The sequence below is a fragment of the Oncorhynchus mykiss genome, chromosome 20 (genome assembly GCF_057628025.1).
Source record: "Oncorhynchus mykiss isolate SJ-2025 chromosome 20, ASM5762802v1, whole genome shotgun sequence".
NCBI lineage: Eukaryota > Metazoa > Chordata > Actinopteri > Salmoniformes > Salmonidae > Oncorhynchus > Oncorhynchus mykiss.
In genome coordinates, this window is record NC_143041.1 from 40,337,085 (window position 1) to 40,353,721 (window position 16,637).

The 16,637-nt window shown below is 44.0% G+C and overlaps 1 protein-coding gene across 6 annotated transcripts in view; it reads right to left on the reverse strand.

The window, feature by feature from the left end:
* LOC110499419 (cytohesin-1) overlaps window positions 1-16,637 on the reverse strand; it is a 36,307-nt gene that overhangs the window by 2,066 nt on the left and 17,604 nt on the right. For 3 of the 6 annotated variants that reach the window (XM_036956267.2, XM_090213075.1, XM_090213077.1), the window contains exons 3-9: window positions 11,423-11,487; window positions 3,639-3,705; window positions 3,416-3,534; window positions 2,548-2,628; window positions 2,351-2,463; window positions 2,105-2,253; window positions 903-1,014 (exon numbers count right to left, since the gene is read on the reverse strand). In XM_036956267.2, the coding sequence (XP_036812162.1) occupies window positions 903-1,014; window positions 2,105-2,253; window positions 2,351-2,463; window positions 2,548-2,628; window positions 3,416-3,534; window positions 3,639-3,705; window positions 11,423-11,487 (706 nt within the window). The remainder of the gene's footprint in view (window positions 1-902; window positions 1,015-2,104; window positions 2,254-2,350; window positions 2,464-2,547; window positions 2,629-3,415; window positions 3,535-3,638; window positions 3,706-11,422; window positions 11,488-16,637) is intronic. The other 3 variants (XM_090213076.1, XM_090213078.1, XM_090213074.1) reach the window with 1 other exon arrangement.

Consider the following 16,637-nt stretch of genomic DNA (forward strand, 5'->3'; position numbering starts at 1 on the left):
GCACTCCAGACAGACGGCAGCGCAGACATCAGCCAGTACCAGGCAGGAGCCTATGGGCGTGTTCCAGGTCATCTTTAATGCAGTCATGCTTCTCAGAAGGCACATCATGACGACAACAAAGTCGACCATGAACACAATGCATTAGATGGCATGTTGATTGGATGGTAGGGTTACGTTTAAAGGTTGTTTGCGTTTAGAGGTTGATAACTTTAGACCTCACAGCATGAGTAACACAGAGCAGATAAATCACATCTTGCCAACAGTTAAACACCATTTCATTCTTTATAATGAAATCATAGTTAACAGTAGATTTTAATTGGACAGAGCGGTGGGGAGTAAGGAAGCAGCACCCTGAAGCGAAGCACATACAGGATGGGGAGGGTAAAGTTTCCAATCCAGACATATTTATTTACATACCTCCTGGAGACCAAAATCACACAAACAAAACAAATGAAGAAAAAAAGACAAAAAGAAACTACATTAAGCCATTAATATTTCTACTCATTTTATACCATAATTAGGCTCTATTCTATACTGAACAAAAATATTAAGACGCAACATGCAACGATTTTACTGAGTTACAGTTCATATAATGAAATCAGACAATTTAAATAAAACGTATTAGGCCGTAATCTATGGATTTCACATGACTGGGCATGGGCGCAGCCCTGGGTGGGCCAGGACCAGCCAATCAGTATGAGTTTCTCTCCACAAAAGGGCTTTATTACAGACTGAAATACTCCTCAGTTCATCAGCTGTCCGGGTGGCTGCTCTCAGACAATCACACAGGTGAAGAAGCCGGATGTGGAGGTCCTGGCTGGCGTGGTTACACGCTGTTTAATTGCGTGTAAAACTGGCTGTCCTGTTCTCCACTTAATGTAAACTGCAAAGTTGACACTTACCTAGTTTGAGTAGCCAGCCCTCCCGGTCGGGGTTGAAGAAAGTGTGTGTGAGGTCGTTCCCATCATCCTCTGGGATCTTAAAGGGTTCGTTCTTTATACTCTCATACAGGTTCTACAAAGAGAGAAGGGAATGGAAAGAAAGAGAGCGAGAGGGCGAGAAAGAGATCACAAGACGTTTGATGCAAACACAGAATGGGGGTACACTACAATTGAAGCTAGATCTACTCAGGGTTTTCTAATGTTAACCAGCTTCAGTTAGCTTCACATTTCAGCTCAGGCTTTATCCGTACTACAACGTTGGATATTGATTGTCCACCTGCCGCTAACTCTAGCAGGCTTGTAACTGTGCATGCATGTCACAAGTGGCTAGTCGAAAGCCAAACTCTTCATTGAGACAATGCTGAAACATCAATCCATGGGTGAGTCAATGTCACATTTTCATTTGTGCCGAAATCAAAATGAAAGAAAAGTCATCTAGCAAATTCAGTGTGATATAGGCTTGTTGAAGAGCAGTCTCTTTTATTACGTATCGTTAATGCTGTCTTTGGCGTGCTTATCATGAGCACCATTTTTTATTAAATAAAAGTATTAAAAATAGATTCTCCAGTACTTTTGTATACTTTTTAGCCCGTAGTTCTGTAAGTAGCACCAAAAGCTGTCTCTGAAAATGCAAGGGGCTGAAGCTCATTGGTTAGAACTCAAATTGCTAGGGGGCCAGCCCACGTGTGGGGAAATGCAGGGAAAATGGCACGGCACAGCTTCAAGAAAACAGTCGCTTTCAAACTAGGGATTTCGTGATTAATTGAGGTAAGACAGTAATTCTGCTAATAGATGATGCATGGGTGAACCACACAGATGCATCTAGCCAAAAGCGGATAACTAACGTTCTTAGTCCCTAACCCGCCCTGGAGCAGGTTAGTTCTGAAGGATTCGTTGCCATAGAAATTGACCTGGCTAAAAGGTGAGCGACTTTCATGGTACCATTTATCCAGAGTTAAACTCAGAACTGACCAAAGTTACCTTGCTAAGTCCTCAAACCACGTACATAGTATAGGGCTCAGGTCCTCAGCCAATCCTAGTATACTATGGACAGAGGGAGGAAGAGACAGCTAAAGAAGAAGGAAAAGGGAGGGGAATAGAGAGCTTGGTAGAAAAACAGAGGGATGAGAGAGTGATGGGGAGAGATACAGATTGATAGATACCCTGAGTAGGTCCTCAGGTAAGTCTCCGCCATCGTTGATTCCTCTGTTCATGGTGGTGAATCTCTGGTGGGAGGGTTTGTCCTTCACATTGGGGTTATGGAGACTGGTGTTCAGCATGATCACAGCAAACGACAACACATAACACGTATCTGGAACACAGAGATGGACGGGGAAGTTAGTGTGTGTGTGAGCCTGCTTGCGTATGTGTGTGCATGCAAGTGTGTGTGTGCGGTCGCCTTTCTATACCGCTGTGCTGGAAGACGCCAGGGTTACAGTGACAGTATCTCTGGGCAAACGCCTCCATCATGCGATCGATCTTCTGGGCTTCACCTGGCAACCGGAAACTCCACAGGAACTGCCTGGGGGAGAGGACATGCAAACATGAGTGTGTGCGTGTGTGTGTGTGTGTGTGTGTGTGTGGTGAGCATATGTGTATGTGTTACCTGAGGGCCTGGACCAGGTTAAGGTCAGTAAACTCATGCAGCTCCACAAAGGCTTGTAGAACCTCAAGATTGAAATCCTCTCTACAGAAACACATAAACAGTATTCAGGTGTATGGTCATAAAAGCGACTAGATCAGCGTTGCGTTCAGTAGGGAATACTGTAGCTAAACGTTTTGAAACCGAAAAGTAGTGTTTCTTATTGGACAAGTTCAATGCGGTTTCTTCATGTTTCATTCCATATCCGAATGTTTCATGCCAACTGAACAGGACCTAGTTAAGTTAAAGAGATTTATCAGAGAAAAGCTATGAAACCAGAAACATACCCAAATACAATCTAATATATTAAATATATAATCTCCTAATCCTTGCCTCCTCTCTGTGGCCAGCACATGTGTGTGTGTCCAGAAAGAAATGGGCAAAATTAATATCACTGAGTTGAGAATGCATTAACCCAGAATTTCCCAAACTTGGTCCTGGAGCCTCCCCTTGGTGCCAGTTTAGTTTTTTACCCTAGCACTACACAGCTGTTTCTTGCTAAATATTTTCTTAACTCTTCAGGAACTGCACTGTTGGTTAAGGGCTTGACTGGTTGTAAGAATTTAAGAATTTCACGATAAGGTCTGGTTGTATTCGACGCATGTGACAAATAAAAGTTAGATTTGATAAAAATAACCAACTCATCATAAAGCATTGATTATTTGAGTCAGCTGAGTAGTGCTAGGGCAAAAAAACTAAGCGTTCACCCAGGGGGGAGGGGCCAGGAACGAGTTTGGGAATTCCTGCATTAACCCACCTAATAGCTCATCCATCAATCTCTTTCAATGTCTCTCCCACACTCTCACTCTCTTTTTACTCTCCTGTTTCTCACCTCTCCCCCAGGAAGTCTCCGATGGCGGTCTTGTTTAGCCCCTCCCCTTTATAGAGGAACTGGGCGATGTCATCACTGGTGTTCTTCAGCAGACCGCTGTCAATCAAAAACCGGATCCCCTGATTGATGGTACACACAGCCAAATCAAAACACAGAACCACAGCCAGAGCACCAATCACAGAACAGAGTGGGTGATAGAGGCTGGTTTACGATTGGGCTTCACCTTCTTTGGGTCCATGTTGAACTTCTTGCACCCCATGGACACCTGCTTGTTTCTCTGCATGCTTTTCCTACAGACACAACAGTCATTAAGGTGGAACTGACAGTGTTTTAGCAACATTAAATCTTATTCAAATCTGTTCATATATACCCCCTGCAAGAATGACACCTTTTTTTACATTTTCTGACAAGCAAGTGCTTAAATATGGTCAGTTTCACATTTCCATAATTTCTTTGAATGTTCGGGAATGACGTATAGTAAGGCATTTGTGAAAATTCTATAGCAATATAGAGTGGGAAAGCAGCCGTGGGTTGGACAATTAGACACTGCAGGTAATAAAACCATCTGTCTCATCCAGGACCGGAGTCCAATCAGATCTACACTAGGCCTTTATGCAAACAAGCCTTTGCCATACGGGCCTGCCATCCTTCACTTTGAACTGGACTGTGTGTTTGCAGGCAGTAGCAAAAGGGCGACTTCAGCGCATTCGCCAAAAGCCACAAAATAAACATAAACGGATTACTGCAAATATGTACACTGAACAAAAATATAAAAACCCAACATGTAAAGTTTTGGTCCCACTTTAGCCTGAAATAAAAGATCCCAGAAATGTTGTGCACAAATGTGTTTGCATCCCTGTTAGTGAGCATTTCTCCATTGCCAAGATAATCCATCCACCTGACAGGTATGGTATATAAAGAAGCTGATTAAACAGCATGATCATTACACAGGTGCACCTTGTGCAGGGACAATAAATGGTCTCTCTCACATGTGCAGTTTTGTCACACAACACAATGTCACAGATGTCAATGGGTTATGGCGCGTGCAATTGGCATGAAGACTGCAGGACTGTCCACCAGAGCTGTTGCCAGGGAATTTAATGTTCATTTCTCTACCATAAACAGCCTCCAACATCTTTTTAGAGAATTTGGCAGTATGTCCAACCAGCCTCACAACATGTAACCATGCCAGCCTAAAACCCCAAACAGAAAGCGATGCAGATTTAGAAGCACAGTGACTAGGAAAAACTCCCTAGAAAAGCAGAAACCTAGGAAGAAACCTAGAGAGGAATCAGGCTCTCTCTGAGGGGTGGCCAGTCCTCTTCTGGCTGTGCCGGGTGAAGATTATAACAGTACATGGCCAAGATGTTCAAATGTTCATAAATAATAATAATAATAATAATCACAGTGGTTGTAAAGGGTGCAACAGGTCAGTGTTAGTTGGCTTTTCATAGCCGATCATTCAGAGTTCGAGACAGCAGGTGCGGTAGAGAGCTCTTCACAGATGAATCCCGGTTTCAACTGTATGGGGCAGATAGCGTGTATGGCAGCGTGTATGGCGCCGTGTGGGCAAGTGGTTTGCTGGATGTCAGAGATGGTGACGGTGGGGTTATGGTATGGGCAGGCATAAGCTACAGACAACGAATGCACAGAGATACCTTGACGAGAGCCTGATAGGATGCTCTGTATCGACATGTACGACAGCTTGTTCCAGTTCCCACCAATATCCAGTAACTTCGCACATCCGTTGAATCAATTCTATGCAAAGGAGATGTGTCGAGCTGCATGAGGCAAGTGGTGGTCACACCAGATACTAACTGGTTTTCTGTTCCACACCCCTACAGTACCTTGTTTTTAAGGTATCTGTATTCCCAGTCATGTGAAATCCATAGATGATTAGGGCCCAATTTATTTATTTCAATTGACAGATTTTTCTTATATGAACTGTAACGAAGTAAAATCTTTGAAATTGTTGCATGTTGCACTTATATTTTTGTTCGGTGTAATATCACAAGAGTCCTCTTACATTTGGGAACTTTACAGTCCTATTGATCAAACAACCATGTAAAAATACAGAATAACATAAAAACGGACACATACAGAACATAGTGTAGCAAACCACAGACTGTTTTTTGTTAGAACTCAAACTTAACAATAACAGAAACCAGATATGTGATAACGGTATCTAGGGAATGAGCGCATAGATACTCGACACAGCAAGTTACATCTATCAACTGGAGCGCCCGGGGGCTGGTACCAGCTCGTACGACAACAATCAACGATAGGCTGGGTGAGTCTAAACCCCGCCCAGTCTCTACTCTGACAGGCCGGCTCGGAAGCAGGAACTTTTTCTGTCAGAGTATATTTATAATATCTTTGTCAAGAACAAGTTAGTTCTCTGTTTACCACTTATTGCTTAGCTAATAAAAAATACATAGTATACAAATCGGTAACTCAATGTCATATTTATCCTGATACCAGATTCGAATTGACGCAACTCTAACACAACTAGCTAAGGGTGCATTCATAGATTGCCTCTGCCTCCAGTGTGTTCGGAGTCATTCGTAAATTCAGAGCATTATCAGATTGAATTTACAGACAGAGTGTGTCGCTCTCCGAGCGTACACTGCACGATTAACACCGGACACTGGCCCGAGGAGTAGGGTTAATCTGAACGTTCCTCATAACGGCCGTCAAGCACCCAAGCTAACTGGCTAAAGTTGGCTAGCTTGCTAGCTACTTCCAGACTCAAACAAAAGAACGTAGCGTTCCAGACGATTTACCTTGTTTTGCCCAAATTTACTGACACCGGTCATATTCAGCTGGTGTCGCGCGGTCTTAAATTCCTCAGTTAGTCTGCACTCTGGCACACTCAGAGGGTGCTCTGAAATTATTCAGAGTAGATAGCATAGTTTGTAAATTCACTCTGCCTAACTAGTTGTTCAAATTCAGTATTTTTGGGGGACTACCAAGAAATGTATTGTAAAATTATATTCATCATGCATTGAACTGCATCCATCTATTCTCCAACAATGCCTTACTGTAAATCATGGAATTTTGAGTCAAATAGAACCTATTTTTTTTAAACTCTTATGAAGTTTGTTTTTAACAAACTAGGGAATGTTATATTTTTGACTGATTTGATTGTATAATATCTGCAAAGTAGTTAAAACGCTGTCAGTTCCACTTGAAGTCAATATAACGCATGCATAGAGCCTTCGAAAACAACTCAAATGGCCTTTGTATTGCTGAGCGATTAACAGAAATGTAGGTTATTTCTAGTTGTTTTTAAAACAACTAATTGACCGAAGTCGGGTTCAATTATTAGAATTGCATTTTTTAAAATTTATTGTGAACTCAATGCCCCGTAGTTTCTCTAGAGTAATTCTCATGTCCAAACTGTGAGATGTAGTTTCCAACAGGCCAATGTTCTACATAATTATCACCTTTTGTCCACTAAACTAACTACAACGATCATACTCTATTGTGCTGTTACCCGTCTGGTCTGGGTTTTTTACGCCTGCTAGGTAAAAAATCATGAGCAGGTACTACCATCATGGGCTTTTATGAAATAGTTTTTATTATGGGTTGTTAAAGCATTCAACCCACATAACGCATCAGTGTTGTTTTTTTTTAAATGATCGGAACCAAAAATAGAAATTGGTGATTATTTATTAATAATCAAACCAAACAGACTTCAAAAATAACTGAATCGCTCAGCACTAGGCCTTTAGAACATTGTAACGCCTTTGTAAACTGTTGAAAAGCCTTTGTAAACTGTTGAAAAACCTTTGTAAACTGTTGAAAAACCTTTGTAAACTGTTGAAAAAACCTTTGTAAACGATTCATAAGGCTTTTATACACACTTTATAGTGTAAATGCCCTATAAAATGTACAAAAGGACTGAGTGTACAAAACATTAAGGACACCTTTCTAATATTGAGTCGCACCTGCGCGCGCGCCCCCCCCCCCCCTCAATTCATCGGGGCATGGACTCTACAAGGTGTCAAAAGCATTCCACAAGGGATGCTGCCCATGTTGATTCCAATGCTTCCCATGTCAAGTTGACTGGATGTCCTTTGGGTGGTGGACAATTCATGAAAAACCCAGCAGTGTTGCAGTTCTAAGACGCACACAAACCGGTGCAAATGGCACCTACTACCAAACCCCGTTCAAATGGCACCTACTACCATACCCCGTTCAAATGGCACCTACTACCAAACCCCGTTCAAATGGCACCTACTACCATACCCCGTTCAAATGGCCCCTACTACCAAACCCCGTTCAAATGGCACCTACTACCAAACCCCGTTCAAATGGCACCTACTACCATACCCCGTTCAAATGGCACCTACTACCATACCCCGTTCAAATGGCACCTACTACCATACCCCGTTCAAATGGCACCTACTACCATACCCCGTTCAAATGGCACCTACTACCAAACCCCGTTCAAATGGCCCCTACTACCATACCCCGTTCAAATGGCCCCTACTACCAAACCCCGTTCAAATGGCCCCTACTACCAAACCCCGTTCAAATAGCACCTACTACCAAACCCCGTTCAAATGGCCCCTACTACCAAACCCCGTTCAAATGGCCCCTACTACCATACCCCGTTCAAATGGCCCCTACTACCAAACCCCGTTCAAATGGCCCCTACTACCAAACCCCGTTCAAATAGCACCTACTACCAAACCCCGTTCAAATGGCCCCTACTACCAAACCCCGTTCAAATAGCACCTACTACCAAACCCCGTTCAAATAGCACCTACTACCATACCCCGTTCAAATGGCCCCTACTACCAAACCCCGTTCAAATAGCACCTACTACCATACCCCGTTCAAATGGCCCCTACTACCAAACCCCGTTCAAATAGCACCTACTACCAAACCCCGTTCAAATAGCACCTACTACCAAACCCCGTTCAAATAGCACCTACTACCATACCCCGTTCAAATAGCACCTACTACCATACCCCGTTCAAATGGCCCCTACTACCAAACCCCGTTCAAATGGCACCTACTACCAAACCCCGTTCAAATAGCACCTACTACCAAACCCCGTTCAAATGGCCCCTACTACCATACCCCGTTCAAATGGCCCCTACTACCATACCCCGTTCAAATGGCCCCTACTACCATACCCCGTTCAAATGGCACCTACTACCAAACCCCGTTCAAATGGCCCCTACTACCATACCCCGTTCAAATGGCACCTACTACCAAACCCCGTTCAAATGGCCCCTACTACCAAACCCCGTTCAAATGGCCCCTACTACCAAACCCCGTTCAAATGGCCCCTACTACCAAACCCCGTTCAAATGGCCCCTACTACCAAACCCCGTTCAAATAGCACCTACTACCAAACCCCGTTCAAATAGCACCTACTACCAAACCCCGTTCAAATGGCCCCTACTACCAAACCCCGTTCAAATAGCACCTACTACCAAACCCCGTTCAAATGGCACCTACTACCAAACCCCGTTCAAATAGCACCTACTACCAAACCCCGTTCAAATGGCCCCTACTACCAAACCCCGTTCAAATGGCCCCTACTACCAAACCCCGTTCAAATGGCCCCTACTACCAAACCCCGTTCAAATGGCACCTACTACCATACCCCGTTCAAATGGCACCTACTACCAAACCCCGTTCAAATGGCACCTACTACCAAACCCCGTTCAAATGGCACCTACTACCATACCCCGTTCAAATAGCACCTACTACCATACCCCGTTCAAATAGCACCTACTACCAAACCCCGTTCAAATAGCACCTACTACCATACCCCGTTCAAATGGCCCCTACTACCAAACCCCGTTCAAATAGCACCTACTACCAAACCCCGTTCAAATAGCACCTACTACCATACCCCGTTCAAATGGCCCCTACTACCATACCCCGTTCAAATGGCCCCTACTACCATACCCCGTTCAAATGGCCCCTACTACCATACCCCGTTCAAATGGCACCTACTACCAAACCCCGTTCAAATGGCCCCTACTACCAAACCCCGTTCAAATAGCACCTACTACCAAACCCCGTTCAAATGGCCCCTACTACCAAACCCCGTTCAAATAGCACCTACTACCAAACCCCGTTCAAATAGCACCTACTACCAAACCCCGTTCAAATGGCCCCTACTACCAAACCCCGTTCAAATGGCCCCTACTACCAAACCCCGTTCAAATAGCACCTACTACCAAACCCCGTTCAAATGGCACCTACTACCAAACCCCGTTCAAATGGCACCTACTACCAAACCCCGTTCAAATAGCACCTACTACCAAACCCCGTTCAAATAGCACCTACTACCAAACCCCGTTCAAATAGCACCTACTACCATACCCCGTTCAAATGGCCCCTACTACCAAACCCCGTTCAAATGGCCCCTACTACCAAACCCCGTTCAAATAGCACCTACTACCATACCCCGTTCAAATGGCCCCTACTACCAAACCCCGTTCAAATAGCACCTACTACCAAACCCCGTTCAAATAGCACCTACTACCAAACCCCGTTCAAATAGCACCTACTACCAAACCCCGTTCAAATGGCCCCTACTACCAAACCCCGTTCAAATGGCACCTACTACCAAACCCCGTTCAAATGGCCCCTACTACCAAACCCCGTTCAAATGGCACCTACTACCATACCCCGTTCAAATGGCACCTACTACCAAACCCCGTTCAAATGGCACCTACTACCAAACCCCGTTCAAATGGCACCTACTACCATACCCCGTTCAAATAGCACCTACTACCATACCCCGTTCAAATAGCACCTACTACCAAACCCCGTTCAAATAGCACCTACTACCATACCCCGTTCAAATGGCCCCTACTACCAAACCCCGTTCAAATAGCACCTACTACCAAACCCCGTTCAAATAGCACCTACTACCATACCCCGTTCAAATGGCCCCTACTACCAAACCCCGTTCAAATAGCACCTACTACCAAACCCCGTTCAAATGGCCCCTACTACCATACCCCGTTCAAATGGCCCCTACTACCATACCCCGTTCAAATGGCCCCTACTACCATACCCCGTTCAAATGGCACCTACTACCAAACCCCGTTCAAATGGCCCCTACTACCAAACCCCGTTCAAATAGCACCTACTACCAAACCCCGTTCAAATGGCCCCTACTACCAAACCCCGTTCAAATGGCCCCTACTACCAAACCCCGTTCAAATAGCACCTACTACCAAACCCCGTTCAAAAAGGCACTTCAATATTTTGTCTTGCCCATTCACCCTCAATGGCACACACAATCCATGTCTCAATTGTCTCAAGGCTTTAAAAAAAATCATTTTTTAACCTGTCTCCTCCACCTTAATCTACACTGATTGAAGTGGATTTAACAAGTGACATCAATAAGGAATCATAGACTGACCAAGTGAAAGCGTTCCTAATGTTTTGTACACTCAGTGTCTATGCCCTATAAAATGTAGAAAGGGTATAAGGTGTATAAAAACTTTATGAATGGTTTACAAAGGCTTTTTAGAGTCTTTAGAGCTCATAATATATAGAGTTATATTATGCTCTCCAAAGACATCATACATGCAATGAACAGCCCCATTAACCCATTTAAGTGTCTGTAGCCTTGGGGCGACCAGTGTCCCAGACCCATCAGCGTCTTCAATGAGAGAAGCACACACGATCACTGACATCATCACATCATTACCAATACTATGGGTCAGTGGGTGGGGAGGTTGGGGACACTTCACTAAGGATGATTCTACTCCCTCCCCCAACACCCACCACCATCACCATGGTGTTTACTCCCTCCCCCAACACCATGGTGTCTACTCCCTCCCCCAACACCCACCGCCATCACCATGGTGTTTACTCCCTCCCCCAACACCCACCGCCATCACCATGGTGTCTACACCCTCCCCCAACACCATCACCACACAAAGTACATACAGTACATTACTCAGTAGAGTTGCACACAATCAAATACTAAGGCAATAACAGGACATGGAAACACACACACACCTTTCGTCGGTTATGCCTAGGTTGTCAATTTCATTTGTCACCTCTGCTATCTCACCCTTCAGCCTCTAGATGGAGTGAGTAAGAGAGAGAGAACGAGAACGAGGATGAGTGCATGGTACAGTTAAATCTATTTGATCAGTCACTTAATCACACACAAGAGAAATCTGACCCTCCCTCAATCTCAAGGAGCGGCTTTGATCCAGCTTCAGATAATACTAATACCCAAGGCACTAAAAGGGAGGGAGGAATAAAGGCGAGAGAGCGTGTAATTGGTGTATTTCACCAACTGGGAAATATCTGCTTCTGAACAAGGAGGTTTCCAGCGTTCTGACAGGAGACACACAGGTATGTTGATATGTTGTGTAAGATATGTTACGTCTAGGCAGTCCTATGGGTTGTGTGCAGAGTGGGTGAATCTTCTACAGATGGTCCCCCACAAGTAACTGGTGCACCTTCTGCTAGCTGGGGTCAAACCAGACCAACCCTCCCTCCCGCCACCTTCTCTTCACCTGACCCAGATCTACAATCCCCTGCCTTCTTTGCCCTTGACACCAGTTTAACATATTTTTTCTCTCTCTTTCATATGCACTCTCGCTCTCCCTTTCAGGGTCAGGTTAGGAGGGGGCAGGTCAAAATCTAAGCCCCTGATTGGCTAATCAGAGCCGCTAAGATCAAAGACACAGAAACAGAGAGATGAAACAAAGGGGGGAGGCAGTCAAACCCACTAATGAACTCAATCAATCTCTTTACACAGCAGCACTGGGCAGAGGGGGATGTGTGAATTGGGGGTTGGTAGTGTGGCTTGTTTCTCATACATACTCTCCTAATCCTCAAAGCCGTGTACGTGCAGAGAGCAGCACACACTCCCGCATTCAGATCCAGACATGTGCGTATGTACGTACTTACTTTGTAACGCTCAACGCAGGAGATGAGAAGCAGGCACAGGGAGAGAACTATTTAATATAGACGGACATGCAGCGGAACAAGGAAAGCGTCTGGACATAAACACAACAAACAATACTACTACAGGGAACACAGAGGAACAGACATATATGCAGGGACAAATCAACAAGGAGGGGGAGTCCAGGTGAGTCCAATGAGCGCAGCTGCGCGTAATGATGGTAACAGACGCATATGACGGGTACCCTGGCGCCCTCGAGCGCCAGGGACGGGGAACTGGAGCAGGTGTGACATACTTACATATGCCCTCCCAGGCCCACCAATGGCTGCGCCCCTGACCATCCATGTGAAATCCATAGATTACGGCCTAATAAATGCATTTCAATTGACGAATTTCCTTATATGTACTGTAGGAGTATTTGTCTGTAATAAAGCCCTTTTGTGGGGAAAAACTCCTGATTGGCTGGGCCTGGCTCCCAAGTGGGTCAGCCTAGCTCCTAAGTGGTTGGGCCTATGCCCTCCCAGGCACACCCATGGCTGCGCCCCTGCTCAGTCATGTGAAATCCAAATATTTGGAAATTATTAATTTATTTAAATTGATTGGTTTCCTTATATGAACTGTAGTTTTGTTCAGTGTGTGTGTGTTATATATATATATATATATATATAAAAACAATTAAACACACACACACACACACACACGTTCAAAAGTTTGGGGTCACTTAGAAATGGCGTTTTTTTTTTAAATATCAAACTTTTTCTACGTTTCTACAACTTGATTGGAGTCCACCTGTGGTATATTCAATTGATTGGACATGATTTGGAATGGCACACACCTGTGTATATAAGGTCCCACAGTTGACAGTGCATGTCAGAGCAAAAACCAAGCAATGAGGTTGAAGGAATTGTCCGTAGAGCTCCGAGACAGGATTGTGTCGAGGCACAGATCTGGGGAAGGGTACCAAAAAAATGTCTGCAGCATTGAAGGTCTCCAAGAACACAGTGGCCTCCATCATTCTTAAATGGAAGAAGTTTGGAACCACCAAGACTCTTCCTAGAGCTGGCGGTCCGGCCAAACTGAGCAATCGGGGGAAAAGGGCCTTGGTCAAGTCAGGGAGGTGACCAAGAACCCGATGGTCACTCTGACAGGGCTCTAGAGTTCCTCTGTGGAGATGGGAGAATCTTCCAGATGGACAACAATCTCTGCAGGACTCCACCAATCAGGCCATTATGGTAGAGTGACCAGACAGAAGACAATCCTCAGCAAAAAAAGCACATGACAGCCCGCTTGAAGTTTGTCAAAAGACACCTCTCAGACCATGAGAAACAAGATTCTTTGGTCTGATTAACCCAAATAAAAACTATTTGGCTTGAATGCAAAGTGTCATGTCTGGAAGAAACCTGGCACCATCCCTATGGTGGAGCAAGGTGGTGGCAACATCATGCTGTGGGGATGTTTTTCAGCGACAAGGACTGGGAGACTAGTCAGGATCGAGAGAAAGCTGACCCAAGCACACAGCCAAGACAACGCAGCTGTGGCTTTGGGAAAAGTCTCTGAATAATGTCCTTGAGTGACCCAGCCAGAGCCTGGAATTGAACATCTCTGGAGAGACCTGAAAATGCAGTAACACTCCCCATCCAACCTGACAGAGGTTGAGAGGATCTGCAGAGAAGAATGGGAGGAACTCCCCAAATACAGGTGTGCCAAGCTTGTAGCGTCATACCAAAGACGACTCGAGGCTGTAATCGCTGCCAAAGGTGCTTCAACAAAGTACTGAGTAAAGGGTCTGAATACTTAAGTAAATGTAATATTGCCGTTTTTTTTAAATGTATTTTATAAATTAGCAAAAAATGTGTTAACCAGATTTTGCTTTGTCATTATGGGGCATTGCGTGTAGATTGAAGGGAGAAAAAACAATTTAATACATTTTAGAATAAGGCTAACGTTAAAAAATGTGGAAGAAGTCAATGGGTCTGAAAACTTTCCAAATGCGCTGTATATAGAGTACCAGTCAAAAGTTGACACCTACTCATTCAAGGGTTTTTCATTATTTGTATTATTTTCGACATTGTAGAATAGTTTAGACATCAAAACTATAAAATAACATATGGAAACATGTAGTAACCAAAAAAGTGATTTATTTAACAAAATATATGTTATATTATAGATTCTTTAAAGTAACCACCCTTGCCTTGAGGACAGCTTTGCACACTCTTGGAATTCTCTCAACCAGCTTCATGAGGTAGTCACCTGGAATGCATTTCAATTAACAGATGTGCCTTGCTAAAAGTTAAATTGGTGGAATTTCTTTCCTTCTTAATGCGTTTGAGTCAATCAGTTGTGTTGGGACAAGGTATACAGAATATATCCCTATTTGGTAAGTCCATATTATTCCATATTATTTCAAAAACGGCTCAAATAAGCAAAGGAACGAGAATTCATCATTACTTTAAGACATGAAGGTCAGTCAATACAGAACATGTCAAGAACTTTGAAAGTTTCTTTATGTGCAGCCGCAAAAACCATCAAGTGCTATGATGAAACTGGCCCTCATGAAGACCGCCACAGGAAAGGAAGACCCAGAGTTACCTCTGCTGCAGAGGATAAGTTCATTAAAAAGTTACCAGCCTCAGGAATTGCAGCCCAAATAAATGCTTCACCGAGTTCAAGTAACAGACACATCTCAACATCAACTGTTTAGAGGAGACTGCGTGAATCAGGCCTTCATGGTCGAATTGCTGCAAAGAAACCACTAACAGCCACCAATAAGAAGGAGACTTTTTGGGCCAAGAAACACGAGCAATGGACATTAAACGGGTGGAAATCTGTCCTTTGGTCTGATGAGTGAAAATTCGATTTTTGGTTCCAACTGCCGTGTCTTTGAGACGCAGAGTAGGTGAACGGATGGTCTCCTCATGTGTGGTTCCCACCGTGAAGCACGGAGGAGGCGTGATGTGTGGGGGTGCTTTGCTGGTGACCGTCTGATTTATTTAGAATTCAAGGCACACTTAACCATCATGACTACCACAGCATTGTGCAGCCATCTGGTTTGCGCTTAGTGGGACTATCATTTTTTTTTCAACAACCTCCAGGCTGTATAACGGCTATTTGACCAAGAAGGAGAGAAACGGAGTGCTGCATCAGATGCAGTGGTGTAAAGTACATAGGTAAAAATAATTTGACCTCTCTGGGATATGTGGGACGCTAGTGTCCCACCTCGCCAAAAGCCAGTGAAATTGCAGGGCGCCAAACTCAAACAGAAATCTCATAATTAAAATTCCTCAAACATACAAGTACTATACACCATTTTAAAGATAACATTCTTGTTAATCCAGCCACAGTGCCTGATTTCAAAAATACTTTACAGTAAAAGCACACCATGCAATTATGTTAGGTCAGCACCTAGCCACAGAAAACATTGCCATTTTTCAACCAAGTAGAGATGTCACAAAACTCTGAAATAGCATTATAAATAGTCACTTACCTTTGATGATCTTCATCGGAATGCACTCCCAGGAATCCCAGGTCCACAATAAATGTTTGTTTTGTTCAGTAAAGTCCATCATTTATGTCCAAATACCTCCTTTTGTTCACGCGTTTAGTTCACAAATCCAAATTCACAAGGCGCAGGCACTTAGTCCAGACAAAAACTCAAAACAGTTCCATTACAGTTCATAGAAACATGTCAAACAATGTATATAATCAATCTTTAGGATGTTATCATAAATCTTCAATAATATTCCAACCGGACAACTCCTTTGTCTTTAGAAATGAAAGGGAACGCAGCTCGCACTCACGGCCTGCACGGACTTAGCTCATGGCATTCTGCCAGACACAAACAGCTGACTCAAACAGCTCTCATTTGCTCCCCCTTCACAGTAGAAGCCTGAAACAAGGTTCTAAAGACCGCTGACTAGTGGAAGCCTTAGGAAGTGAATTCTGGCCCCATTTACACTGTATTCAAACCTCAGAATTCCCACTTCCTGGTTGAATTTTTTTGGTTTTTGCCTGCCCTGAGTTCTGTTATTCTGAGTTCTGTTATACTCACAGACATCATTCAAACAGCATACTAATTATATGCATATTCTAGCTTCTGGGCCTGAGTAGCAGGCAGTTTACTCTGGGCACCTTATTCAGCCAAGCTATTCAATACTGCCCCCCAGTCCCAAAGAAGATAAACTACTACTTAAGTAGCTTTTTTGGATATCTGTACTTTACTATTTATATTGGACTACATTCCTAAAGAAAATGTTGTACTTTTTACTCCATACATTTTCCCTGACAACTCATTACATTTTGAATGCTTAACAGGAC